Here is a 27,717-nt window from a genome sequence, read left to right on the forward strand (position 1 = left end):
AAGTGTGGGTGTAGGGCTGGCTCTAAATGCCAGGAAGATGTAGTCTCTTTTAGCTACTCCTTATTCTTGTTCCGCTGCTCCAATCCGATTGGCTACTTTATTTATTTATTTATTTATTTTAAACCAGCGCTTTTATTTACCTGTTTCTAGGACGATTTTGTTGACTAGCTGGGACTTTTACCATGTAATATGACATTTGTTTTTATGAGAATTGTCCTGAGTTTCACGTGACTTTTACATTTATAAATAAAGCACTGTAGCACTGTCCTACCGCTGTTCGACGATTTGCGCAAGCGGGCCCAGCAACGTCTCCATTGTGAGAGTTGTTGTTATTGTGTCTGGCATATTGAATACATCATGGGTAGCTTGCCAGGCTTTGCTGGGCTGGCGAGACACTCTCAGTAGCTTGCCGGGCTCTCCGAGAGGGGCGGAAGAATTAAACCTGGGTTGGCCCAGTCAACTGCGTACAAGGGCAAACACTCTACTTGCTGTGCTACCGCTCCAGCCCACATTTATAAATAAAATATAAAAATATTTTTTTGAATCACCATGAGATAGATCATTACAAAACAGTTTATGATTGGGTTTCAGTCACACAGTGTTCCAACTATAAGTATAACATTGAAATATAACTTGGTCACGCTGGATGTAACTTAGCCATCTCCTGGACACTGGGTACTGGTACTGGCCATAGCATAGGTATTATATTATATTAAACACACATCAAAAGCAAAAGCAAATCTTATAGATGTAAGTCTATTGAATTGCGTTCCGCTTCTCTACTATTGTAGCCTGCTTTTCTAGACATGCAGGGCTACTTTCTACAAGGAATGTAATGGATAACTACATTCTTAGGCATATGTCAGGTTGTGGTCATAGGTGAACAAGACCTCGCACTGATTTCAAGGTGTTTACAAAGTGGAACCAAGACGGCTATTGCAAAGAAGGAAGTTAATAAACACGAGGTAACATATATGAAAAGTGTGTTGCAAACGTACAGTGGTGGGGATTATTTTAGAATGGGTCTTTAGATTCCTGAGAATTCTTCCTATTCATGATTACGAAGAAATGAAAAAGGAAACCAGGTCCTTGACAGACCCGAGAATGAGGCCATCCATGCATCCCAGGTAAACACATCAGTCCTAAGATCTTGGGTAAGCTACACAGTCTTCATAATTCCATTCCTGCCACAGGAACATTATTAGCACTTATCTGTCAGGGATTGTGCCTTGAGTTAGGATTACGAACTCAATACACTGCATTTCTTTCTAGCACTGATTTTCAACTTCTCTGCGAGGGCGAGAAAGGACCACTTTGTGTACTGCTTTCCTGGGTTCTACTCAGGGGCACAGCCACGAAATCTCTGATGTTCCACCAAAAACATCCATCACAAAGAACATCCCGCAGCCGCCGGCTCGCGCCCTTTGCCCTAACAGAAAGAGCCACAGAAATTGGGAGATCTTCTGTGGATAACGTTGGTTGCCCCGTTCTCTTCTCCGTGGGCACCGAGGGAGCGCGGAAGCCTAGGCTGCGACGAGGGGGCAACCGGGCAGAGCGCGGGGATCTCAGGAAGGATTCGATGAGGCCCTGAGCAGGTCTCACCCCCACGGCTCGGTCCCAGACGCCGGAGCCAAGATCGGGAAGTGGGCGCTTAAGGGGCATGGGGCGGCGGCTCCGGTGTTGGTGCCGGCGGGGTGGGGGCGGTCACATCTTCCCGCCGCCCAATCCCTGGCCGTGGCCGTGGCCTCATGAATAAGCAACAAAGCGAAGCGCCCTCCCCCTGGCGTCCCAGACGGTGGGGGGAGCCGCGGCCGCTGCAGGGGCCACCGCGGGGATGCCGAGCGCGGGCGCCGCCGCACTCTGCGCGCTGCTGGGCTGAAGGCGCACAGGTGAGGACGGGCCCGGCTCCCGCCGCTCGGGCTGCCCGGGCTGCAGAGCCGGTGCTGGGGCAGAGAGGCAGCCCGGGAGCCCGGCGGCGCGGGGTGGCCACGGGAGCGGTGCAGCGCGGGGCGCGCCAGACGTGCGCCCTGCGCCCCGGCGGAACGCGGTGCCCGGCGCCGGGTGCGCGGGGGGCAGCTCGGAACGCGCCGGGCGCGGCGGGCAGGCCTGGGAGGACTCGCCGCACTCCTTGCTCCAGCCCAGCCTCTCGGCTCCGCACCAGCGAGCGGGCCTTTGTGCTGGCGGAGCTGGTCGAGCTGCCGGCTGCTTTTGTGTGGGCTTTTTCTTTCTTCTCTCCTTCCCCTCCCACTCTCGCAACGGTGATCGAGAAGTTCCCCCAAGACGACGATGTGCTCCTTTCAGCATCGATCGCGGTGTCCCCAGTGCCAGGGAGTGCCCAGCAGGCGAGTGGCGAACGGGGGCGGCGTTGGCCCCCGAAATGTGTTCTGCTACTTTGCAGAAAACAAACAGTTGAGTGTTTAGCGCAGAGGTGTCACGGAACCCCCTGGCTCAGACTCTGACCCCGTTCCCCAAGACGCGGCAGGAGGATGCTAATTACAGAGGTCACTTAACTGGGAAAGGGCCGCGGGTTAGACGCGGAGGAGGTCAGGCTCTGCCCAAGACTCCTGAATGGTTGGGAGGTGCAGCCTGGAGGTGCCCAGATGTCGCGTGGGCACCCTGGTCGCTGACGGAACACGACCTGAATAGAACCCAAACGTGGAGACCCGCGAGAAAGATGTCGGGGCACAGAAAATTGAGGACCCCGAAGTGTTTGAGTGCTCAAAGATGAGAAATCTTTGACTTCCCAAGTTGATCCCGAATATCTGCGGGGAGCTTGGCACCGAATTTCGGTGCAGAGCAGAGGTGAAGGAGAGAAGAGGCTGCCCGATTTCTCAGGAAGTTTTTAGTTTGAAACTTAAGGGGGAGTGGGAGCGGTTCTCACAACTATCCAGGGAGCTCTGGAGGCTTTGTGTAGAGTGTAAAATGGGGCGGGGGTGATCTTTAGACTCTGCGTGTCTCCCTCTTTTTTGTGTGCATTTTCTTGTGCATGATGCTGTTGGGATCCAAGACTGACTTCTGCGGACTGATTTCTCCTAATTTGCCCGCGTAACCCCACTGTATTGAAAGAAACTCCGAACACCATTGAGATCTTCAGTGTCAGAACATTGTTGCCTTTTATACACAGTGAAGATTTAAGGTTTATTTGGATTATTCTCAAGAGTAGGGATGAAATATGCTACTTTTGTCATAACAGTGGGCCAGACACTTAGGCTGCAGACTTGATATTGATTGTGTTTATTTACAAAATTCCCAAGACTCACCGAGTGTCAGGTAGCTACAGCAACCGAGCCAATTAGGAAGAGGTGGATTTATCTTTGTTTTCATGGGCAGCTTCTTATCATTATCTCCCAGCATTTTCTGCTTTATTTTTCAATATCATAATTTTGCTTTATAGAAATGGCTTGATACTAAATATAAAAATGGAATCAAAATAAGAAAGATGAACTTATGGAAAATTTCCACTTTCATCTAAAAGTCTGTTTCACTCAATTCAGCAAATATTTGCCTGAAAAGTTGTGTCATGAAATTTTTTTTGTTTTGAGTTTCGCTTATTTGCACATAGAAAAGCTTTTTTTTCCACAACTCCCTCCCTCCCCCCATAGGGAACTTGGATTTAATGTACACATGAAAATACCTTCCCTAATTAAGGTGTGTGGCCAATCCTGTTTTCCCATCTTGTCTTTACTTAGTGGTTATAAGAAAAGCATCTGAATCTACTTTCATCATGAGATGTTAGATATTGTGTTGATTCCTTGAAATGTCTACCTTGAGACTACCGTCCCCCTTAATGTGCTAACCAGCACATAATGATCTCAAGCAAATGAAGTTTGAGAACCACAAAGAAGAGAAATGAAGTGGGCAATTAGCTTACTAAAAAGAACTAACTAATGAGAGAATGTGAACTTGCTAAAGATTGATTAGGGTTGAAATCTGCAACATCAGATAAATCCCTGGTCACTTAAACTCCATAAAAGAAAAGGCTCTCTCTGGGGAAAAATGTGACTGATGTCTGGATGCTTTGAATTGCTTATATGTCTGTGGTTCAAGGGAACTGTGCCTGTCACCACACTGGTTTGTCTTACATTGTAGGATATTTTAAAACTTTTCCCTCAAACTCTTTTCATGTCTAGTACCATGATTTTTGTCTGTCTTCTATCCTTGGAAGTAATAGAAAGATTATCATTTCTATTTTGCAAGGAATTGAGTCCCTATGACTTGACTAAGGTAAAGCTGGAGTTTGAGTTTTCAAACCTTCAAGTGTAGGTTCTTTTACCAGGATGATGCCAAACTTGTGATGCCTATATGCAGAATTTAGTCTTGGACTGCAAGCATGGAGAAATGATTTGCTTGTTGTAGCTAGAGTAACCTATTGACTCCAGCCTTCTTACTCCCTTCCTTGTTAGTATCGATGATGCTTTTCTCCTGTGATCCCTATGATTCTTTGTTGTTCCTCCAATTTCTGTTCAAACACACTGGTCGAACATATGGCTGAGAGGCTCATCTGTCATTCCCATTATTTACTTTCTAGTGAAGGATGACTGGGGCCAGATCTTAAAACCAATCTATCAGGCCAGTGACAATTGCCAATAGCACTGTGAGTTGTAGTGCCTTAATGCTTTCTTCCATGTCTGGGTTCAAGGGTCTGAATCTTGATAAGCTCAGCTTTCAACAAACAAAATTGTGTTGGTAAGGAAAGCCTTAAGGTGTACAAAGAGAAAAGGTAAGCCAAGGAGAAATTAACCATTGAGGATCAGGGAAAAACACAAAATAGAAAGAAACAAACACAAGAGTTTCCTTTTCTTTTTATCAAAGAATCACTGGATTTTGAGAGATGTGATAACAATTAGAAAACTAATTGATCTGAAACTCTGAGTCTTGACACTTGTTACACCAATTTTTTTTTTTGGCTTTGTGGGCCACACCCAGCGATGCTCAGGGGTTACTCCTGGCTCATGTACTCAGGAATCACTCCTGGCGGTTCTCAGGGGATCATATGGGATGCTGGGAATCGAACCTGTATCGGCCATGTTGGCTGCATGCAAGGCAAATGCCCTACCCGCTGTGCTATCACTCCATCCCCCCCAATTGTTTTTTTTTAATTTTTTAATTTTATAAAGTAGTTCACAATATTTGATTACATTTAATATTCAAACACCAATCCCAGCACCATACAGCTTCCCACCATCATATTTTGGGTGTTTCCATCCTGTACCCCAATCTCTGCCCCAAAACATAACCAAAATAATATAATATTTCCTTCTAACATTGGTTGCTCCTACTTTGTTTTATTTTTTTAAATTTATTTTTGCCTTTTTGGGTCACACCTGGCGATGCTCAGGGGTTACTCCTGGCTCATGCACTCAGGAATTGCTCCTGGCGATGCTCGGGGGACCATATGGGATGCTGGGAATCGAACCTGTGTTGGCCATGTTGGCTGCGTGCAGGGCAAATGCCCTACTCGCTGTGCTATCGCTCCAGCCCCAGTTGCTCCTAATTTGAATCCCATCAAAAGTGGTGTGGTGCTCTTGGAGTATAGGTAAGGTGTGTCCTCAGAAGTGTTGTGTGGCCGCAAATGTGGCTGCACAGTCCAGATAAAGGATTATTTGTGGGTGAGGCTTGACTTGAGCATGTGGAGACAGACTGTGAGCATGGTGGTGGTTGAGTTGTGGAGGTTTTTGGCTGCCGGGGCTGGGTCCAGTGGGTTGGGAAGGGCTCTCACCTGCACCCCTCTGAAGTGCCCTGAGTGAAAAAGCCTGGTGCAGGGTCCAGCCCAGGCATGGTTATGGTATCATGTTATGCTCCCTTATGGGAGAGAAGGACATGTGATCTGGATGGTAGACAATGACAAGTTTATCTGGCGCCAGCCAGAGGTGGCTTATGGGTGTGACTGCTGAGTTGCTGCACCAATTGGTTTTTAAAAATAAAATTAATTCTGAAAAACTGAAATATAGCTCAAATAAGAATGCAGAGGTTAACACTATTTATTTTCTTTTTGGGTCACACCTGGTGATGCACAGGGGTTACCCCTGGCTCATGCATTCAGGAATTACTACTGGCGGTGCTCAGGGGACCATATGGGATGCTGGGAATTGAACCCAGGTCGGCTGCGTGCAAGGCACATGCCCTACCTGCTGTGCTATCGCTCCAGCCCTAGTTAACACTATTTTTAAAGTTACCCCTTGAATAAGAAGCCCAAACTGACTGGGTGCTTGAAGGAAACTATAGTTAGTTGTTATTTTGTGGGTTTTGTGTGTGTATGTGTGTGTGTGTGTAGGTTGGATGAAGGGGCTTTATCCAGCAGTGCTCAGGGTTTACTCCTGGCTCAGTGCTCAGGGATCACTCCTGGTGATGCTCAGGAAACCATATAGGATGCTGGGAATTAGACACGGGTTGGCTGCATACGAAGCAAGCAACTTCTGCTCTCTCTTCATTCCCCAAAGTACAAGTACTTTTGTTTTCATGGACACATCATAGATGTCATTGAAAAATCTTACAATAGACAGCTCAATGGTCTGAGCATATGCTTTGCATGTAGGAATTCCAGGTTCAATCTCATGTCCCCCAAGCAAAGAGCTGGTAATTACATTTAATATTCAAACACCAATCCCAGCACCATATAGCTTCCCACCATTGTATTTTGGGTGTTTCCTTCCTGTACCCCAATCCCTGCCCCAAAACAGAACCAAAATAACCTGACCACCATCAAAACAAAAACAAAACAAAACCCCTCAAAACAAAAACAAAATATTAAAATATCAAATGGGGGCTCCAGACTTTCTTTTCCACATTCTTTTTTTTTTAACTTTTCTAAGGATCATTTATTTATTTATTTTTTCTGTTTCTATTATTTAAATTTTTAAAAAATTTTTTATTAGTGAGACTCCATGAGGTACAGTTGTAGACTTACAAATTTTTGTGCTTGGGTTTCAATTATACAATGATCAAATAACCATCCCTCCACCAGTGCCCATTTCCCACCACCACGGATCCCAGTATTCCTCCCACCCCTCATCCCCCTCATCCCATCCCATCCTGCCTCTGTGGCAGGGCATTCCCTTTTGTTCTCTCTCTCTTATTGGGTGTTGTCTTTTCCACATTCTTAAGTATTATTTATATTCAACACTATCAAATATTTATTGAACACTTCTTAAATATTTATTGAACGCTTCCTCTATGTGCCTACCATTATTATATGATAACAAAGGAAATTAAAAGACCAGTGTAGACATACAAAGAACATCATCTTATTTGATGTGACAAGGCTTAAAGATATGGTTTATATTAGAGGAAATGGGAGAAGATAGAGAATGGGCCTAACATTTTTGTAACAGCAGTTAGTAAGCTTGACATCAGCTGAGGGGAGAGTGTTTGGATACCTGGTGTGGGAAAGAAAGAGGAATTATTCAGGTTAGTGTGTTGGTGTGAAGAAAATTTAGAAACCCAGCATGACAGTGATAAGTTTAGGGTTTTTACATGATGTAAAGAAGATGGTATGTTTGAGGTGGCATCCAAGTAAGATTTAGTAGACAGAGGTGAGAGAGACAGTATAATGGGTAAAACACTTGCCTTGCACACAATTGATCTGCTTCAATCTCCACCATCCCCAAAGGTCTCCTGAGCACATCCAGGAATGATCCTTAAACACACAGGAGTTTAAATCCTAAACACCACTGGAAGTGGCCCAAATGTTAAAATGTCAAAAACAAAACCGAAAAGGTCCAATAGATGAGGAAAATATAAGGTTAGGCAGTTTTCTTCCTGAAACTTTATCAGCTACTTCAGTATATGTATGTTTAATCTTGAGAAAAGTGATCAATCAAATAGCTACCTACAGGCCTCCTGTGTCTTGAATACACTAAAGGCAGTGCTCCTGGTCCTTATATATCCACATGGAACTCAATTTACTTTGGAAAAGGTAACCTTGTCACAGAGGACAATGTTTTAATTCATGGGTTTACTTCTGTGTCTTATGTAGCACACTGAACAATAGATATTTTAGTTGGAAAAATATTGAGCAAGTGTTTAAAGATGCCTGATTATGAAATCTAACAAGACAACTAGAACTGTCTTTTAAAAAATTTGTATTTCATTTGACTTTGAAGCTTGACTGCTATGACTTGACAAAGAAACAGTCTGGACTGCATTTAAGATCATCGAAGATAATGCTTGACAGAGCAGCTTTATCTACCTACTGGTGGCAAAACTGCAGGCAGTTGTCCAGAGGACTGCTGTGCCACTTTGATAGTAAATAATGAAGTGTTACAGACTTGCTCTGAAAGGGGCACTTTTTTTTTCCCCCTTTATTTTATTTTATTTATTTTAAAGTTGTAGATTTACAATTTTTTGTGCTTTGGTTTCAATTATACAATGATCAGATACCCATCCCTCCACCAGTGCCCATTTTCCGCCACCATGGATAATATCCCTCCCACCCCCATCCCCCCATCCCCCCTGTCTCTGTGGCAGGGCAATCCCCTGTGTTCTCTCTCTCCTTTTGGGTGTTGTGGTCTGCAAAAGAGGCATTGAGTGGCAAACATGTTCAGTCCATAGTCTACTTTCCACATGCATCTCCCCTCCTGGGAGGATCCTCCAAACATTGAAAGGGGCACTTTTAAAATTGTTAGAAACTAAAATCCACTATCAGCAATTTGGTTAGAGTTTATCTGAATTAACTTGCACTGATGGATGTAGTGGTGTGTGGGGGGGAACCCTCCAAAATTCAGCATCCAACATTTCATAGTAAAGGGAAAAGCTGTCACTGTCACTGTCCTCCCATTGTTCATCGATTTTCTCGAGCGGGCCCAGTAACGTCTCCATCGTGAGACTTGTTACTGTGTTTGGCATATTGAAGACGTCACAGGTAGCTTGCCAGGCTCTGCCCTGCCGGCGAGATACTCTCGGTAGCTTGCCAGGCTCTCTGAGAGGGGCGGAGGAATCAAACTCGGGTCAGCCATGTTGGCTGCATGCAAGGCAAACGGCCTACTGCTGTGCTATCACTCTAGCCCGGGGGAATATCATTTTTATTTGTTTGTTAAATATATAATGGTTGAATTAATTTAAGATACGGGGGAAAAAGAATTAGACAATTCTAATAAACCATGAAACCTTCAGTTCTCTTTTCTCCCCAAACAAAGCACGTGATAGACCTTCAGTTGTTTGTTTAGCTAGTATTTACTGAGCACTTCCTCTGTCAGGCACTTGGCCAGGGAGGGGATTCAATATTGAGGAGGGAAGAAAAGGTCCAGGACCCTTTAAAATATGATTGCATTAAAATATGATTGCACAGAGTTACTGAGATTTTGAATATTGACATTACATTGACAATGTTCAGTTTTTTTTTTTATTTGTGCTTTAACAGTGGGCACTAGAGTTACTGAAAGATACTAACTCCTGGGACACTGTGTGAGCTATCCTGTGCTTTGAACGTTAGAAAAGATCTGGAACTCGAAGGTCATCTACCACCATTTCTGTGTTTCAGATATGTTCTCTGGTGTCTTTCCAAAGAGCCTCTGTTCTACTGTGTTTAAAGTTCATGCACCATGAATAGTGGGGAGAAGGAGCATATGGCTGCACTACACAGTGGTGGATGAGATTTTCAGTTTACCCCATTTTTTTCTGTCATAATTGGATTTAGAAAACAGGTGGCCAGCATATACTAGCAGAAGGGAAGTCTTTGAGCGCAATGGCAGGATTCCCTCCACAGAATTCTAAAGCTCAACAGCTACGTAAAGACAATTCTGTTTTAGAAAAGTGATTGAGGTTGTACTCAGACTTTATTGATTTTCTTCCTCCAATGTGACTTGTTTATAATATTCTTCTCATAAAAGTGTTATGGGGCTGAAATAATAGTACAGTGGGTAGGGTCCTTGCCTTCACCTGGGCTCAATTCCTAGTATCCCATATGGTTCTCTGAACACTGCCAGGAGTAATTCCTGAGTGCAAAGCCAGGAGTGGCCCTGAACATCCCAAGGTGTGGACCAAAAGCAAACAAACGAAGAATGTTATGACTCCAGACCATAGAAATAAAATGTGAAGTCATCTTTCAACCATTTGGATGTTTTGCCTTCTTGATGCAGGGTTATGAAAACACTTGCATGTTTGTTTTATATTGTGTAGATAACCATGAAAATGCAAGTGGCAGAAGTGAACTTAAAGGTTACTTTGGGGTTAGAGAGATACAGCAGGTAGGATGTTTGCCTTACGTGACCTGAGTTCTATATCTGGGTTCCCATATGGCCCTAAGAGCAAGCCAAGAGTAATTCTTGAGTGCAGAGCCAGGAGTAAGTTCTGAGCATCCCTCATATGGCCTGAAAACAAAACAAAAAGATTACTTTGACTTTTTGTTTGCCCAAGGAGAAACTGAGACCATAGCCCAGTATCATGTAACAATCCTTAAAAGCATCAAAACTAGTGAACTGGGAATGTGGCTCAGTAATAAAGCACCTGCCTTGCGTGCATGAGGTCCCTGGATTTGATCTTTGGTACCACAATGAAACATCAAAATTAGGATTAAAGAATCACATTTCTGATTTCAGTTCACATCCCCCTAAACTCGCCACTTATGCTGGCCTGTATTTTTTAGTTTTTAATCTAGAAGCATGGGATCATTGGGCTGGAGCAATAGCACAGCGGGTAGGGCGTCTGCCTTGCACGTAGCCAACATGGCCGACCCGAGTTCGATTCCTCCGCCCCTCTCGGAGAGCCTGGCAAGCTACCGAGAGTATCTTGCCTGCAGGGCAGAGCCTGGCAAGCTACCCGTGACGTATTTGATATGCCAGACACAGTAACAACAAAGTCTCCAATGGAGACGTTACTGGGCCCGCTAGAGCAAATCGATGATCAACGGGAGGGCCTTTACTTTTACTTTACTTTAATCTAGAAGCATGGGATCATTGTAGGTCCAGCTTTGAGGCCACACCTTCCAATGTCTGGGATGTTAGAATTCACTGAATGGGAAGAATATTTGCTTAGGAAAAGGCTATTCTCTGAAGAGTGAACTACATTTCTGTAGCTTTTATGTATCTTTGATTATATAGAGCTTTATAATTCAAAGCTGTAGTTTCCAAAGGTATAGTTTTATAGAGGGTGACCATTCTTGTTTTCTTGCTGAGTGAGTGTGTGTGTGTGTGTGTTTATCTGTTTGTTTGTTTTTAGAAAGAAGAATAGAGCATCAGGTAAAATACAGATACCATCTGTTACCTGGCTATGAACTGGGAAGCTTTATAGCTTATCTAAAGTTTCCTGAAAAATAATCCAGAATTATTCACATGCCTTGGCACATGCTATTTTCTCTTTTTCAAGTAACTTTTGTGTATTTTCTCTTTTTACTTATTATTATTTAAATTTTTATGAAAGAGCCATGGTTTACAGAGTTCTGATAGTTGAATTTTAGGCACATAGTAATTCAACACAATCCCTTCACCAGTGTCATCTTCCCTCCACCAGTGTTCCCAGATCCCATTTTGTCTCTTTTTAAAAATCATTATTAAGGTTACATGGTTACAGTATTATTAATATATTGATGTACAAAGTTACTGTACCTCACCATCAGCAAAGTGCCCAAGACTACTGTTCTTACTGTTCTCTCTCTTCTCTCTCTCTCTCTCTCTCTCTCTCTCTCTCTCTCTCTCTCTCTCTCTTTCTCTCTCTCTAACATTATCTCATTTTTGGGTTACACCTGAAGGCCCTCAGAGTTCACTACAGGCTGTGTTCAGGGGACCATATGGAGTGCTGGGTCAGCTGAGTGCAAGGCAAATGACCTACCTGCTGTACTATCTCTCTGGCCTTGTATTTTCTCTTTTTAAAACAATGGCTGGGGTAGGGTAGACAAATCAAAAGATTGCAGCATGTGCCTTACAATACTCAAGGTCCCAAGTTCAGTCCCAGGCAGAATATATCCTCTCACCCTAGCACTGACAGGTGTCACATTGGTGGCTCTGCTCTGCTGGACCCAATGGCCTTGTAGCACTGAGCTGAACACTGAAATGCTGGAGTGGCCCCAGACTTCTGAGTATTACTTGGAAACCCTCAACAAACTAATACGTAAAATAATGCAGTGATCTGTGTGCAAGTTAGTACTTAATTGTTTCAAACCCTCAATTTCTATATGGGGTAAAGGTAACATCCTACTCATTATCTCTGAGAAATTTCCTTTTTTTGAGGTAGGGTCATTTATATTTCTCAGATTCGTCTCTCACTTAACTCTTCTACTACTGAAACTACAGTATTTGATCTGCAGTTACATTTCTGCATGTGACCTTGTGTTGTCATTTTCTTTTTCGGCATTCTCTCCAAATACTGTAGATTCAAGGTGTCTGTGTGGCAAATGACCCCAAATTTGGTAGTAAATAAACCTTTAGTATTCCTCTCCATTTCTGTGTCTTAGGAATTTGCTAGAGGTTTGGTGGGCTGGTTCTGACTCAGGTCTTTCTAGAAGAGGAGGGTGAGATGTTAGCAGCTGGGGCTGCAGTCTTCTTGCTAAGGCTGAGTCTGCTTCCCATATGACTCATGCACAAGGTGCTGGTAGTTGGCAAGAGTCCGAGTCTGTGGAATCCTCTTTCCTCATGTGGAGAGCAGGAGCCTTTTCCTTTTCTGTCATCTAGATTATATTCTGAGGTCTTGAGCTTTTCTCTGCCTCAAAAGTACCAAACAGACTAAAGGATGAATCCATGAAGAGATGAGGATACTATGAAAATACACATTTTTAGATTTTCTGTGAGCATATCATTTTATTATTTTTTATTTGTTCTGGGGCCATGCCCTCCTGTGCTCAGGGATAATTCCTGGTGGAGCCTGGGGAGACCAAATGTGGTTTTGGGGACTGAACTGGGATTGGCTGTGTGTAAGGCCAGCACCCTAACCACTGTACTGACCCAAGAATTTTATATATATCTTCAGGGCTTAATGATGAGAAAAGAAAAAGCCATGACAAGGTTGTTATTTTATTTTATCCTAATTTTTTTTTTTGCTTTTGGGGTCACACCCGGCGATGAACAGGGGTTACTTCTGGCTCTGCGCTCAGGAATTACCCCTGGCGGTGCTCAGGGGACCATATGGGATGCTGGGAATTGAACCCGGGTCTGCTGCATGCAAGGCAAACGCCCTACCTGCTGTCCTATTGCTCCAGCTCCGTATCCTAATTTTTCTAATTTGAAAAAAATCGTGAATTAAAAAAATTTTTTTTGGCTTTTGTACCACTGAGTACATTCAGTGGTACTCAGGATTACTCCTGGATCTGTGCTCAGGGATCATTCCTGGCGAGGCTTGTGGGACCATACATGGTGCCAGGGATTGAACCCTAATGAATCACATGCAAGGTAAATTCTCTCCCTATTTTACTACCACTTAAGCCCCAAGTTAGTAATTTTAGAATTTTAATTTTGAGCTTTAATTTTCTAGAAAATCTGTAGCATCTGAGAAATTTTCCATGAGGGGGTAAAGAAAGGGCCCTACTCAGAAAAAATAGTAGAACTCAGGACTGTAAATTTCGGGCAAAATGATCAGTTTTGTTTTCATGTTTTGTTGCAATGAGGGTAAAAAGGTGTTTTTTTTTGTTGTTGTTTGTTTTGTTTTTGTTAACAAATGAGCCCTTTTTGTTTATTTGTTTTGCCATGCCAAGGGATTGACTCTGTGTCCTCACACAGGCAATGCCAATACCCTATTTATGAGCTACATCCTAGTTTTCAAAAATACAAATAATTTTAATTGTACAGTGATATATTTTCAGTAAGGATGGTTAGGTTATAAAGGTGGGAGGTAGTACAGGGGTTGGACTATGCCTTGCATGCAATTGACCCTGGCTTGATCCCTGGCACACCCTTCCAGTACCTCTGGTTAGTCCTGTGGTCTCTAGCACATGAGGATCCAAGAAGCACTGCATCCTTGGGATCCAATATTAAATTGAAGAACCCATTGGCCAGATTTTGGATGTGACCTGGGGTCCTTTGGGCACTGTTTAGGAGCACCCCTCAAAGAGATTGATAGTTAAAAAACATGTTTGGTTCTTCTAAAATTTTTCAGTGTCACTGTCACTGTCTTCCCGTTGTTCATCAATTTGCTCGAGCGGGCCCAGTAACGTCTCCTTTGCGACAATTGTTACTGTGTTTGGCATATCGAATACGCCACGGGTAGTTTGCCAGGCTTTGCCGTGAGGGTGAGTTCCTCTGGGTAGCTTGCCAGGCTCTCCGAGAGGGGCGGAGGAATCAAACTCGGGTCGGCTATGTTGGCTGTGTGCAAGGCAAATGCCCTACCTGCTGTGCTATCGCTCCAGCCACTAAAATTTTTATTTTCCTAAAAACATTTTAATTAACATGAATTCATTTTTCTTTTTCTATATTTTAAAGTTTGAAACATAATTTTTTTGGGAGATGGGGATCATTTCTTGGCCCTATGCTATAGGACCAGGAAGTGCCAAAGGTTGAACTTGGGGTTCCCTCTTGCAAAGCATGCACACTAGTCCTTTGAGCCATCTCTCTGTTCTTCTTTTTTTCATTTTTGCTTTTTGGGTCACACCAGCTCAGGGGTTACTCCTGACTTTGCACTTAGGAATCACTCTTGGTGGTGCTGGGGGGACCGTATGGGATGCTGGGGATCCAAACTGGGTTGGCCACATGCAAGAAAAATGCCCTATCCGCTGTACTATTGCTCCTGCCATCTCTCTACTCTTATTTATATTGTTTTATAGTCGTTATAGAAGAAAAAATAGTGTAATCATTTTAAGACAAATTTAAATAGAGAATATTTATACGCTTAACTACTCTTGAATGTAACTGACATTAATTATTTTATGATGCTATTGTATAACTTTAAAATATTTAGAATATTCTTTGAATGTAATATAGGTAAAAACCAAATATGCCTTATATAGTCTAAGAATATTGCATTTTTACTTATTTGACTCCATAATTGCTAGAAGCATTGGGGGAGAATAGTGCAAATGTGACTTCGAGGGTAGTTTATTTCAAGTAGGTATTTCTAAAATGATGAACTTAGTACTTGAACTATGTGTACCTTTTTCTAGAGAGCTTCAAGTTAAATCAGCTACAAAATTCATCAGGGAAAATGAACTGGGTTAACCATGTCTCAAAGGTACAAAGAAATAGAACAGTTGTTCTATGTATCGTCTTTGAGCATGTAGAGAAAGAGATTGCCTTACTTACGGTCTCATTTAAAGGGGCTTATGTATAAAACATATGTCAGTGCAATATGTTTTTTTTTCCTGCAGGGCTTCATCTCTGGAATTGTCACCATTGCCAATTTGTGTGTGCATTGCTCTTCCACTATGAACAGACCTGCTTGGTTGCACATTTGTCTGGCTTTCTGTAGCCTTCTCCTTCTCAACATAGCCACACCATGTCTGGCTTTCCCCAAGATAGCACAAAGGGATCTAGCACATGGTCATGCAGAAAAAAGACAGTCAGAGAGCATGATCACAGATGAACCTGAAAATAGCTCTGTTACATCACAGGACTCTCCCCAATTAGTGGTCACTGAAGATCTAGAGAAAGTATTAGCAGAACCATCAGCAGCATCATTGCATAAAGCCCTGCCTGTTGGAGCTGGGCTTATGCAGCCAACTAACCCCAGTGTTAACCCTGCTACTGAACCGGTGATCCCAGTCGAAGTGTTTGCTTCCAGCCATCCATTAAGAACATCTCCTGAGAACAGATTTTCCAAAGCCTTGTTATCTAGCCCGACCACTGCAACTGCTTCTCTGAATATTGACAAGAAGGAGGTACCCTTCAGTTCTACCAGCATTCAACCTCTTGTCAAAGGGACCACAGAAGCAACTCAAGGATTTCTGAACTCTGTGCATTATCAGACGTTTGCAACCGAAAGTCAGGAAGAAATTAGTCTAGGACATTCACCTGCATCTTACATGATTACTAAGGAAATGCTAACTACGAAGCTGCAGACTCAGAAACCTGAAGCAGACACAGAATCCAGGACATCTTTTCCCAGTGCTGAACCCATGACAGGTGCTGAGCCTGGGAGCCTCATGCCAGATTTGGAGGAACCTTTGCAGATGACAGCTGATGATACCCAGTCTCCTGCCCCCAAGTTCCGACTTGCAACCTCTGAGTATACCCTGAGTGCTGAACTCGAAACTGACAGCCTGCTGGGAGCCTTGAAAGTCACTGTGAGTGTCAGCACAGCTGTTCCAGCTGCCTCTGTCATAAGTGATGAGTGGGATGACACCAAATTAGAGCCTGCAAGCCAGATAAAGACCCCAAAGCTGGGAGACAATGCAGAGACTCAGGGGGAAATGGAAGCTTCTCAGACAGCACAACAGACTGACAATGGCATGGAAAGGGATGACCCTCTAACAGAGGTAGCAGAGGTGTCTGTGGGGCAGCCTGAAGGGGAAACACAAACAGGGCTAGCCCTGCTGATGGTGCAGGGGAAGGAGGGGTCCCCTACCTTCACTCACCAAAGCTCCTTCACGCCTACAAGTTTTATGGAAGATTTGAAAGTTTCTGCTGTAAACTCCTTCCAAAATACTGGAGACATCACAGACTCCACCAAGGAAAACAATTCCATGGTTTTCTTGGAGACCACTGTGTCCATTTCAGACTATACATCTGAGACATATCAACCACTGAGAAGTGCATTTCAGGGTAAGTGAAAGAAAGAAGAGCGAAATAAACTTAGTTTAGTGTGAAGTATTTTATTTGGTTTTATGTTTTTACAAAATGATAATTTAAAAGTAAGTTATTTCAGTTTTAATGAAAAACAAAAGTAAACAAATGAAACGTTTTATTTTAAAATGAAGTCTAAATATAACCTCTGCTTGGAGGCCATTGGTAGTCCACCGGGAACAGTGGTGATGTTTGCAGCTATTTTTGGTTGTCCCAACAGAACAGTGCTTCTGAGATTTGGTGGGGTGAAGATGAGAATGCTACTGAACAACCTCCAGTGGACAGGATAGCTCCCCATTATGAAGATTTATGTGAGCCACAATGTCAGCAGTTCTGAGGTTGAGAAACCCTGATCTCTGATACAGACTAAGGTTTTTCAAACACTTTTTTTTTTCTTTTTGGGTCACACCTGGCGATGCACAGGGGTTACTTCTGGTTCTGCACTCAGGAATTACTTCTGACGGTGCTCAGGGGATCATATGGGATGCTGGGAATAGAACCCGGGTTGGCTGCGTGCAAGGCAAACGCCCTACCTGCTATGCTATCTCTCCAGCCCTGATTTTTCATTTTATTTGAAAACTGTACAAGCTTGCAGGAAGATGTGAATTAACCATATGCTAAAAAATTATTTTTATTGGGTGGGGATTAAGCCATACTTGGAGATGCTCGTGCATTACTCCTTTGCTCAGGGGTCACTCCTGGTCATGCTCAGGGAACCATATGTGGTATTGGGAATCAGGGCTGGCTACATTCAAGCAAGCGTCTTAACCCCTATTCTGTCTGTTCACTTCCCCAGAATTAGTTAGATGTTTACATAGAATAATAGATGATGCAAGATATTTATTTCCTTATGGGTAAAAATACCCATACCCCTGACATTTTCCACCAAAAAATTGTAGATGAATATCTCACAATATTATCCATAAAAGATTTTTTTCACTTTGTTTTCTCTTGAAGAGATTCATTTAGAAATCAGATGAATACTCCAGTGTAGGTGTTTCACCTGCTGACTTGATTCTACACATTCTGCTTCCTTTTGGTTTTTCCATCAGGGAATGTTATGGCTGACAAATCTTATATTCATTGCTTGGGGGCATCTCTTTTATTTCCTGTACTGGGTTAGATAACAGCTTGGGCAAGGAAAGACTGCATATGCACTCGCTCATTCAATCTGTTTTAGAATGGATATATCTTGTTATTTCAGCTAAGTAGTTCAGTTAATGGAAAATATAAAATTGATGATATGTTTTATAAAATGTTATTGGAACCAAGGTAGCAATGATAAAAGAGTGAATTTTACACCTCAAATTCTTTTTTGTGGAGGTAGGTAAAGTAGGAGGGTGATGTTAGGGATCAATCCAAGGTTTTATAGCAAGGCAAGTACTATACAGCTGAGTCATAGCCTTGTTCTCGTGGCTAATTAATGATTAATTGATGGCTAATTAATTTTTAGAGTTATTATTGGGTCTACATCTGGTAGAATATGAAAAGTTAATTTTTGACAACAGTGAGATTCCCAAAAAAACCTCTTTTATATAATTATTTTTCTAAAATAGGCACATTTTAATCATTTGGGGCCTGAGGTCTTTTTAGGACTTTACTTCTTCAGGGAATGTGATAACTTCCTGGTGTTTTTGTTTTTTTCTTAACAAATGAGTAGCTCAAGTAAACATCATTTTTCTGATTCAACTGTACTATTTCAGCTGGTCCAATGAATATCAGATTTTAAAACAACCTATTGCTCTTCTTCCCTGAAAGTGAGGAGGTAGAATGAGAGATGTAAATAAGTTGAGTATTATGCAAAATTCCCGTTATGACTTCTAGTTCTTATCTCTTTGCTAAAAGCTGTCATTTATTTAAAATTTAAGCACACTCTATCATCGCTCGCTTTTTCATATAATATGACCATATTTCATATAATATGACCATATAATATGAAATTGATTTTCACATTTGTTCTCAAAAATGTTCTTTATACTGTCAATGATGAAGGCAACATGGATAACACAGATTTCTTAGAATGATAAAGCCATACTGTTACCTTTTAGTGACAAGTAAAACATCTTTGGTGCTAGAGATACAAAAAGGTCAGTGAATCTTGGCTCTCAGTGCTGGAAGTAGACTATAGATGAAACATGGTTGCCACTCAATGCCTCTTTTGCAAACCACAACACCCAGAAGGAGAGAGAGAACAAAGGGGAATGCCCTGCCACAGAGGCAGGGTGGGATGGGGGGATGGGGGGTGGGAGAAATGCTGGGAGCACTGGAGATGGGGAATGGGCACTGGTGGAGGGATGGGTACTTGATCATTGTATAACTGAAACCCAAGCACAAAATTTGTAAGTCTACAACTGTACCTCATGGAGTCTCACTAATAAAAATTAAAAAAAAAGACATTTACAATTTTCCAGGGGTGAAGAGGGAACATGGGAAATTGACACTGGTGGTGGGATTGATGTTTCGATATTATATGCCTAAAACTCAACTATCATTAACTTTGTAAATTATAGTTATTTGATTAGAAAGACATTTACAATTTTTAAAATTTTATTTATTTATTTATTGGCATATTGGGTATGTTACGGGTAGCTTGCCAGGATTTGCTGTGTGGGCAAAATATTCTTGGTAGCTTGCCAGGCTCCCCAAGAGGGTTGGAGGAATCGAACCTGGGTAAAAACAGTAACAACAAGTCTCACAATGGAGACGTTACTGGTGCCCGCTCAAGCAAATTGATGAACAATGGGAAGACAGTGCTACAGTGCAGTACTACTATTTTTTTAAATTTTGTTTTGTTTTTTTCCATAATTTTATTTATTTTCTTCTTATATTTATTTATTGAATCACTGTGGGAAACGTTACTAAGCTTTCAGGTTTAAGTCTTGGTCATGCAATGATCAAACACCTCTCCCTTCACCAGTACTTATTTTTCACCACCAAGAACCCCTGTATACCCCCCTCCCACCCCTCCCAATGCCTGTGAGGCAGATGAATTCTACTTAAAACTCTATCTACTCTGATTACATTCATTATTTTGACAAAAGATGCACCATTATTGTTTAGAATTTCCCCCCCAACAATCAGAATTGCTGAAAAGGCATTGTGAAATACTTTGTTTTCTATAGCTGGTTATGAGAATCATATAATGATTTTGGATTTCTGCAAAGAGCCAGATAATTACGAGTTTGGTTTCTGTGTGCCTGGTGTTATGGCTGTGCTGGAGAGCTGCTCATGGGGGGCAACTTGTGACCTCGGTAGGGCGTGAAGGATGAGCCGGTACTGCCCCCCTTCCCATGAGACTGCAGTTGCCCCATTGCTGCTGGCTCATACCTGGCTTTCCAATAAGCTCTGAGGCGGTGGCCACCTTGCTGCTGGGGGGTGGGGGGGAAAGGTGGAAGGGAGCAACACCCTTTCCTTCCTGGGGAGGCATGGCACTGTAAGTTTACAGCATGGTCCATTCACTTTTCTGCTGCAAGCTGCTGGGCTCTGGACTAAATCGTTTTGCCTCCGGAGCCATGACTGTGCCGGAGAGCCGCTTGTGGGGGGCAACTTGTGACCTCGGGAGGGCATGAAGGATGAGCCGGTACTGCCCCCTTTCCCATGAGACTGCAGTTGCCCCGTCACTGCTGGCTCATACCTGGCTTTCCAATAAGCTCTGAGGCAGCGGCCACCTTGTATGCAGTCTGGATGCATTTCTGCCAAAAGCTGCTGGGTTTCGAGATTTGCTTCTGAGTCTCTGGGATCATGGCCGTTAATCAGCTTGATCAGGAGCCAGAGAGGCCGTTTGTAGGCGACAACTTGGGGTTTCCTTGAGATGGGGAGGAAAGGGCCAGTTCCACCCCCATCTGGTGAGGCCCCACGTGTCTCGCCCAAACCTGACTGACCAGTGGCCTCTGGAGGATGGGGTCACCGGGCCACCAGGGCAAATAGGCCAAGGCACGAAACCTATTCCCACCTGGAGTGGCCCAGCGCCAGTAACCTACTGCAGGAACAGGACACATTTTTGCCAAAAGCCTTTGGGTTCCGAGATTCGTTTCTGAGTTTCTGGGATCATGTCCATTAAGCAGTTTGATCAGGAACCAGAGAGGCCATGCTTCCAATTATATAGCTGAGCCGGAGGTGGTTTGTGGGTGTGTGGCCACATACCTAACTTTTGGCTGTTTACTTTCTTGGTAAACTTTGCCCCAAGTTTTTGGGGTCTGGCCAAAGGCACAGCAGCAATTTTGGGGTATCTGAAAGTCTGATGGTGCCATCAGGCTGCTGATGCACTCGCCTCACAGGTACAGATTGTATTTTTTTTTTATTAACGAATCACCGTGGGGTACAGTTACAAACTTATTAACTTTCATGTTTGCATTACAGTCATACAATGATTGTTTACCCATCCCTCCACCAGTGCCCATTCTCCCCTACCAATGTTCCCAGCATCCCTCCCACCACCTCCACCCCATCCCCCACCACCCCACCCTGCTTCAGTGGCAGGGCATTCCCTTTTATTCTCTCTCCTTTTGGGTGTTGTAGTTTGCAATAGAGGTATTGAGTGGCCATCCTGTTTGGTCTGTAGTAGTCTACCTTTGGTACGGATCTTTCAACCTGAATGGGTCTTCTCAGCATCCTTTGCTTGGTGTTCCCTTCTCTATCTGAGCTGCCTTTTCCCCCAGCATGTGAGGCCAGTTTCCAAGCCGTGGAACAGACTTCCTGGTCCTTATCTCTACTACTCTTGGGTGTTAGTCTCCCATTCTGTTACTTTATATTCCACAGATGAGTGCAATCTTTCTATGCCAGGCATTTACAGTTTTAAAAACTTTAAAGAAAAAGACTAATACAATAGTATATTTAGAAGCATGTGTTAAAACTTTTCCCTAAATCACATTGCTCTTTAAATAGATATGCCAATCTGTAAAACATAAAATTATCTTCAATTCCAAATAAGAAATATTCCAAACTGAGGACCAAGAAAAGGAATTGCTTGCACTGAAGAATGTACAAATATTTTAAATTAAATAAATTATTTCCGAGGAAGTTATTTACTCTTAAGTTACAGGAAGTTTGATAATGTTATTAGTAAAAGATTTGAGAAAGCTTTTCCACCATCATTTATTCAAAAATATTATTTTAAAAAGTGAATAAAGATCATTTTTATTGAAAGCAATTTAGAGAAATGTGAGGGAAGAGAAAGAAAAAAGATATGTGTTCAAGAGAGAAAATGCTTCTTCAGAGTGGAAAAAGCCTACAATATTATTTTTTAAATTGTATAATTTATTGCATTTGCTAGTATGCTTAATATATATGTACATATATATTTAGTAGTTTTTAAGGGCTGGAGTGATAGCACAGTGGGTAGGGCATTTGCCTTGCATGCGGCTGACCTGACCGACCCAAGTTCGATTCCTCTGCCCCCCTCGGAGAGCCCGGCAAGCTACTGCACGGTAAAGCCTGGCAAGTACCTGTGACTGATGTATTCGATATGCCAAACACACTAACAACAAGTCTCACAATGGAGACGTTACTGGGTCCGCTTGAGCAAATCGATGAACAATGGGAGGATAATGCTAGTGCTAGTGCTAGTTTTTAAAAAGAGAGATAATAAGTTCTCCTAGAAATTAAATTTTAGCTGTGGTTCAGTATTTGAAATATTCAAACAGACCCTCCTTAAGGAAGGGGAAAATAATGAACCTTATAAATAGTCATTAATAATGCATTTGTGGGACCAGAGAGATAGTACAGGAGAAAAGGTGTTTATTTGCCTGGCATGTGGTTATGGTGCCACCACTCTGGTTTGAATCCCTAGCACCACATATAGTCCCCTGAATACGACCAGGGGTCATTCCTGAGCAAAAAGCCAGCTAGTTGTGGTACTAGTTTCAGAGTACCACCAGGTGGGCCCCAAGGAGGGAAAAAAACCCCAAACAAACAAAATGTATTGATTAGATTACAATGTTGTAAAGGTAGTGAACTTATTAGAAGATCTATTTTATTTTCTTTCATGACCTACAAGTAAATACAAATCTGCAGAGGACATTCCAAGTTGTTTGTTGTATAATGAAGTAGTTTATTATATGGCAAAATAATATTCCATATAGAACTCTTCTTTATCCATTCATTGATGGCTGTAGCTAAGAGAGTATAAAGAGTACTGATTATGGCTGATGATGGACATAAGTCAGGTTCTTTGGTTTCTTTTTGTCTATAAAATATGGTCACATAGCTGATCATTATTGAATATTTAGCAAATACTAGCCATGTGTACAGTGTTATCATCTAATTAATTTTTGTAACAACTCTAGATAGCATTTTTTTCAATTTATAGCTAGATACCTTAAGGCCCAGAGATATTAATAATTTGCTCAAGTTCATACAGTGGTTAGTGGCTAAGTCAGAATTCAGATGTGAGAAAACTGACTTGGGGGTAGTATTCTTTTTTAAAAAATTAATTAATTTTATTAATTAATTTTAATGTAGATAAAAACCACAACTGTTGAAATGGGCACCGGTGGAGGGATGGGTATTTGATCATTGTATAATTGAAACCCAAGCACAAAAATGTGTAAGTCTGCAACTGTACCTCATGATGTCTCACTATTAAAAAAATTTTTAATAAAAAAATAAAGATAAAAAAACCCACAACTGTTGATACAATTCTAGAGTTGAAATTGATTAGATAACAGGGCTCTAAAATTAAAATTGATAAGTTTAAAAATAATTTTTTTGTGTGAAAGTCTTTATATTTAACACATGGTTAAGAAAGCCCTTATCTAAGGATTTACTAAGCTGTTTTGTCCATATTTGAGCGTTTTGTGTTATTCTTTTGTTTGTTGAGTTAAATTGGAGTCTTTTCCCATCTAATTTGGTATGGTCCTACCGTAATTTAATTATTGAGGAACTTTGAGGTGTCATACATGGTTGCACAGTCCAGAGACTTCAGATTCTATGATCTTGGCCAATTAAATGGTGTGGAGATGGCTGTGGGAGGTGTGCATGGCTGCCAGGACTTCCAGAAGTACTGGAGGTGGGGTGCAGGGAGGCTGCCCATTCCCACTCTGAGAAAGCCCCAGAGTTCTCAGCCTGGGAACTGGGTTCCTGAATTATTTTGCAGTTTTGTGTCTACAGAGTATTGATCAAGTGTTGGAGTTGGGCCTGAGAGGTTGTTTTTTTCGAGCACAGTGACATATGGCTTCTGCTGAGTGTAATACCTACCTCCCACTGGCATATGTGGGGACATAAAATGAGATCATATCCCCATGTAGCTAGTGTAAAGTGTGTGTATGGTACATAATGTAAATTCAGTAAACATTGGTTATTATGACTTTAATTTTAAAATGATTACTTCCCTTTTCCCTTCAGAAATACAAATGTGACATGAAGATTCACGAATACTCTTGAGTTTTTTGGGGGAGACCTTACCCAGCTATGCTTAGGGATTACTTCTGACTCTATGCTCAGGAATTACTCCTGGCAGTGCTCAGGGGACCATATGGTATTCGGGGAATGAATTTGGGTAGGCCTTATGCAAGGCAAATGCCCTACCCACTATACTGTCTCTAAGACCTCACCCTTGAATTTTTCTGAGTATAGTTTAGTTAGCAATTTGTTTGTTAACAAACGATTATGTTTTTATAGTATCTTCATTATCTCTTAGACTGATACAACTGACTCAACTTTTGAAATTGACAACTCAGGAAACAATGCTTGATGATTTTAGTTCTGAAGGCTTCCTTTGCCTTCCCAACCCCTACAAAGGGGGAAAAGTCCTTATCTGAAATTTTTTCTTTTTAACTTATTATATAGTGAATTTTAATTTTCATTACCTTTTTTTCAATGCTACACTTGGAAGTGCTCAGGGATCACTCCTGGTGGGACTTGGGAGACCATATGTGATGCCAGAGCTTGAACCTTGGGTCAGGTGTATGCAAGGCAAGTGCCTTAACCTACTGTAAGGCACTTATCTTAATTTTTAAGATAATTAATATGAGATGCCAAGCATCGAATCTGGGTTGGCAGCATGCAAAGCAAGAGCCCTACCCATTGTACTATTTCTCTGGTCCCTACTTTTTTTTCTTGGCACATTGCCCCTTATCTTTATTTTTTTAAATTTATTTTTAATTTTTTTTTTATCTTTCAGTCCTACCCAGTAGTGCTTGGGGGCTATTGTTAGACCTGTGCTCAGGAATGACCTCTGGCATTGCTTGAAGTACCATACAGTACCGGGGATCCTAAGGCAAGCTCCTTACTCTCTGTACTATCTCTTCAACCTTAGGCTATAGTGGCTTTTTAAAGTTTAGTGACTTGGTCTATATTAAGGGTCAGGTTTTTTTTTTTTTAATTTAAAAAAATTTTTTTTTACCATACCTGACGTCTTAGGGGTTACTACTGGCTCTGCTTAGCAATCACTCCTGGTCTTGGTTGGCAAACTATATGGGACATTGGGGATCAAACCAGGGTTGGCTGTGTGCAAGGCCAACCTATATTATCTCTCCAGGCCAGGATTTGGTCTATTTTAAAATGTTGTTTCCCCCTTTTAAGATACCATCACTCAAGAGATGACAACAGCTGTTCAAGTAGAAGAAGCTACCTTATCATCAGTGACAGAAGAGCAGCAGGTTTCTACCCAGGAGACTGCAGGAGAAAATGGTGAGACAGAGGAGGGCAAGAAGTCCCTCTGGCTCACGTCTGCTGTTCCTGGGGGTACCCAGCTGTCCAGCGAAGGGGAGCATCTCACCATGACAGTCTCACCGACAACCGTCTCTCCATCTTTCCATGTTACTCCTGCTGCAGAAGGTTTGAAACGGAGGGAAATGCATTCAGGGCTCCGGGTTGGGTCTTCTTGGTGGATTAATAAGAAATAGAATGAGTGAGGCAGGAGACCCAGGCATCAGGTCCCTACATCAGGTCACTTGGAGAGTCAACAAGAAAGGTCACTGAACTTTCTTTGGAGAGATGTGGCACCTCCTGAAAGCACCAGGATTTAGCTTCCAAGGAAAATCTCCTGAAAATTCACCCCTAGGGCCCGTGACGGCCAGACCTTTTAAAGACATGCTCCTTTGGCATGCTAGCTGCTAGAAAGCAAAGAATGAAGGATCTAGGGTTGAATTCTTTTGTTCTGGATCCTTCTGATCCTCTTGATTTTTACTACTATTGGCTTTTTCTAAAAGTCTATTTGTTCATCTTGTTAATCCCTGCCTTGTATAGTTCAAGGATTTGAAATACTGTATATGAAATTCTTTCCATATAGGAAGCTTTAAATGCTCTGAGAACTCTTTTTGATAGGATTTTTGGGCCAACTTAGCTGTGCTCAAGGCTTATTCTCGACTCTGTGCTCAGGATTCACTCCTGATGGTGATTAGGGGATCATATATGGTAACAGGGATCAATATGGTATTTGCTGCATGCAAGGAAAATACCTTAACCCCTCAACTATTTCTCTGGCCTCTGTTTTTTGGTTTTGGAGCCACACCTGGTGGTACCCAGGGTGTATTCCTGGCTCTTTTTACAAGAGTGACCCTTGGCAGCGCTCAGGAGACCATATGTGGTGCCAGAAATTTGTTCAAGGGTTTATGAGATGCAAGCCACATACGTTACCTCCTATACTATCTCTTTGCTCCTATATTATTTCTTTTTTTTTAAGCCTTAATCTGACAGCTAAAAATTTTATTATTGTTAGTGAAACACCATGAGGTACAGTTGTAGATTTACAATTTTTTTGTGCTTGGGTTTCGATTATACAATGATCAAATACCCATCCCTCCACCAGTGCCCATTTTCCACCACCATGGATAATATCCCTCCCACCCCCATCCCCCCCACCCCACCCTGCCTCTGTGGCAGGGCAATCCCTTGTGTTCTCTTTCTCCTTTTGGGTGTTGTGGTCTGCAAAAGAGGCATTGAGTGGCAAACATGTTCAGTCCATAGTCTACTTTCGACATGCATCTCCCCTCCTGGGAGATCCTCCAAACACCCTTTATTTGGTGCTCCCTTCTCTATCTGAGCTGCCCTTTCCCCTAGAATGCCCGGCTGGCCTCTAAGCTATGGAGTAATCCTCCTGGTGTTGATCTCAGCTATTCTTGGACATTAATCTCATATTTTGTTACTTTATATCCCCCAGATGAATGCAATCTTTCTATGTCTATCCTTCTCTTTCTGACTCATTTCACTTAGCATGATACTTTCCATGTAGTAACACTTGTAGGTAAATTTCATGACTTCATCTTTTCTAACAGTTACATAGTACTCCATTGTGTAGATGTACCAAAGTTTCTTTAACCAGTCATCTGTTCTTGGGCATTCAGGTTTCTTCCAGTTTCTGGCTATTGTAAAGAGTACAGCTAATTTTTAAAAAAAAATTTTTTTTTAGCTCCTTTAGAGAGAGAACAAAAGGGAATATCCTGCCACAAAGGCGGGATGGGATGGGGGTTGGGGGGATGGGAGGGATACTGGGATCATTGCTGGTGGAGAATGGGCACTGGGGGAGGGATGGGTACTCTATCATTGTATAACTGAAACTTGAAAGTCTACAACTCTACCTCATGGTGTTTCACTAATAAAAATTTAAAAAAAGTATCTGGCCTACTTTAAAAAAATTTTAGCCCCTTTTGGGAGGGGGGCAGAGAAGGCAGTCACAATCTTTGATGATGCTCAAGGGTCACTCCTAGTACTGCACTCAGGAATTACATCTGACAGTGATGGGGGCACCATATGGGATGCCAGGGATTGAACCTGGGTCTGGTGTGTAGAAGGCAAACATTTATCTACTGTACTATCTCTCCAGCCCCTCTGACATCTTATAAATCTCAGATTTATTAGATATGTTCAATATAAAACATTATATGGGGTGTATGTGCTGATACATTTGCATATTGCAAATTGATTACCCCCATAGTATTAACTACCACCTTTATTGCAGTCAAATATAATTTCTTTTTTTGTGGTGGAAATATTTAAGTTGTACTCTCTTGGCAACTTCCAACTACATCATACATTTTTTTTTTTTAACAGCAAGCAAGGTTTATTGTAAGACTGGCTAGCCAGGGTCAACATCATACATTCTTATTAGCTATAATCACCATATACATTAGATCACCATATC

At 42.2% G+C, this 27,717-nt stretch overlaps 1 protein-coding gene across 2 annotated transcripts in view; it reads left to right on the plus strand.

The window, feature by feature from the left end:
• Nucleotides 1-1,685: 1,685 nt before the first annotated feature.
• The window catches only part of ARMH4 (armadillo like helical domain containing 4), a 144,397-nt gene continuing 118,365 nt past the window's right edge, over nucleotides 1,686-27,717 (plus strand). The window contains exons 1-3 of one of the 2 annotated variants that reach the window (XM_056134081.1): nucleotides 1,686-1,889; nucleotides 15,224-16,616; nucleotides 25,158-25,319. In XM_056134081.1, the coding sequence (XP_055990056.1) occupies nucleotides 1,749-1,889; nucleotides 15,224-16,616; nucleotides 25,158-25,319 (1,696 nt within the window). In that variant the 5' untranslated portion in view covers nucleotides 1,686-1,748. Of the gene's footprint in view, nucleotides 1,890-15,223; nucleotides 16,617-25,157; nucleotides 25,413-27,717 lie in introns of both variants that reach the window. The other variant, XM_056134080.1, reaches the window with a different exon arrangement.

The sequence above is a fragment of the Sorex fumeus genome, unplaced genomic scaffold, assembly GCF_029834395.1.
Source record: "Sorex fumeus unplaced genomic scaffold, SorFum_2.1 ptg000098l, whole genome shotgun sequence".
NCBI classification, from domain to species: Eukaryota; Metazoa; Chordata; class Mammalia; order Eulipotyphla; family Soricidae; genus Sorex; species Sorex fumeus.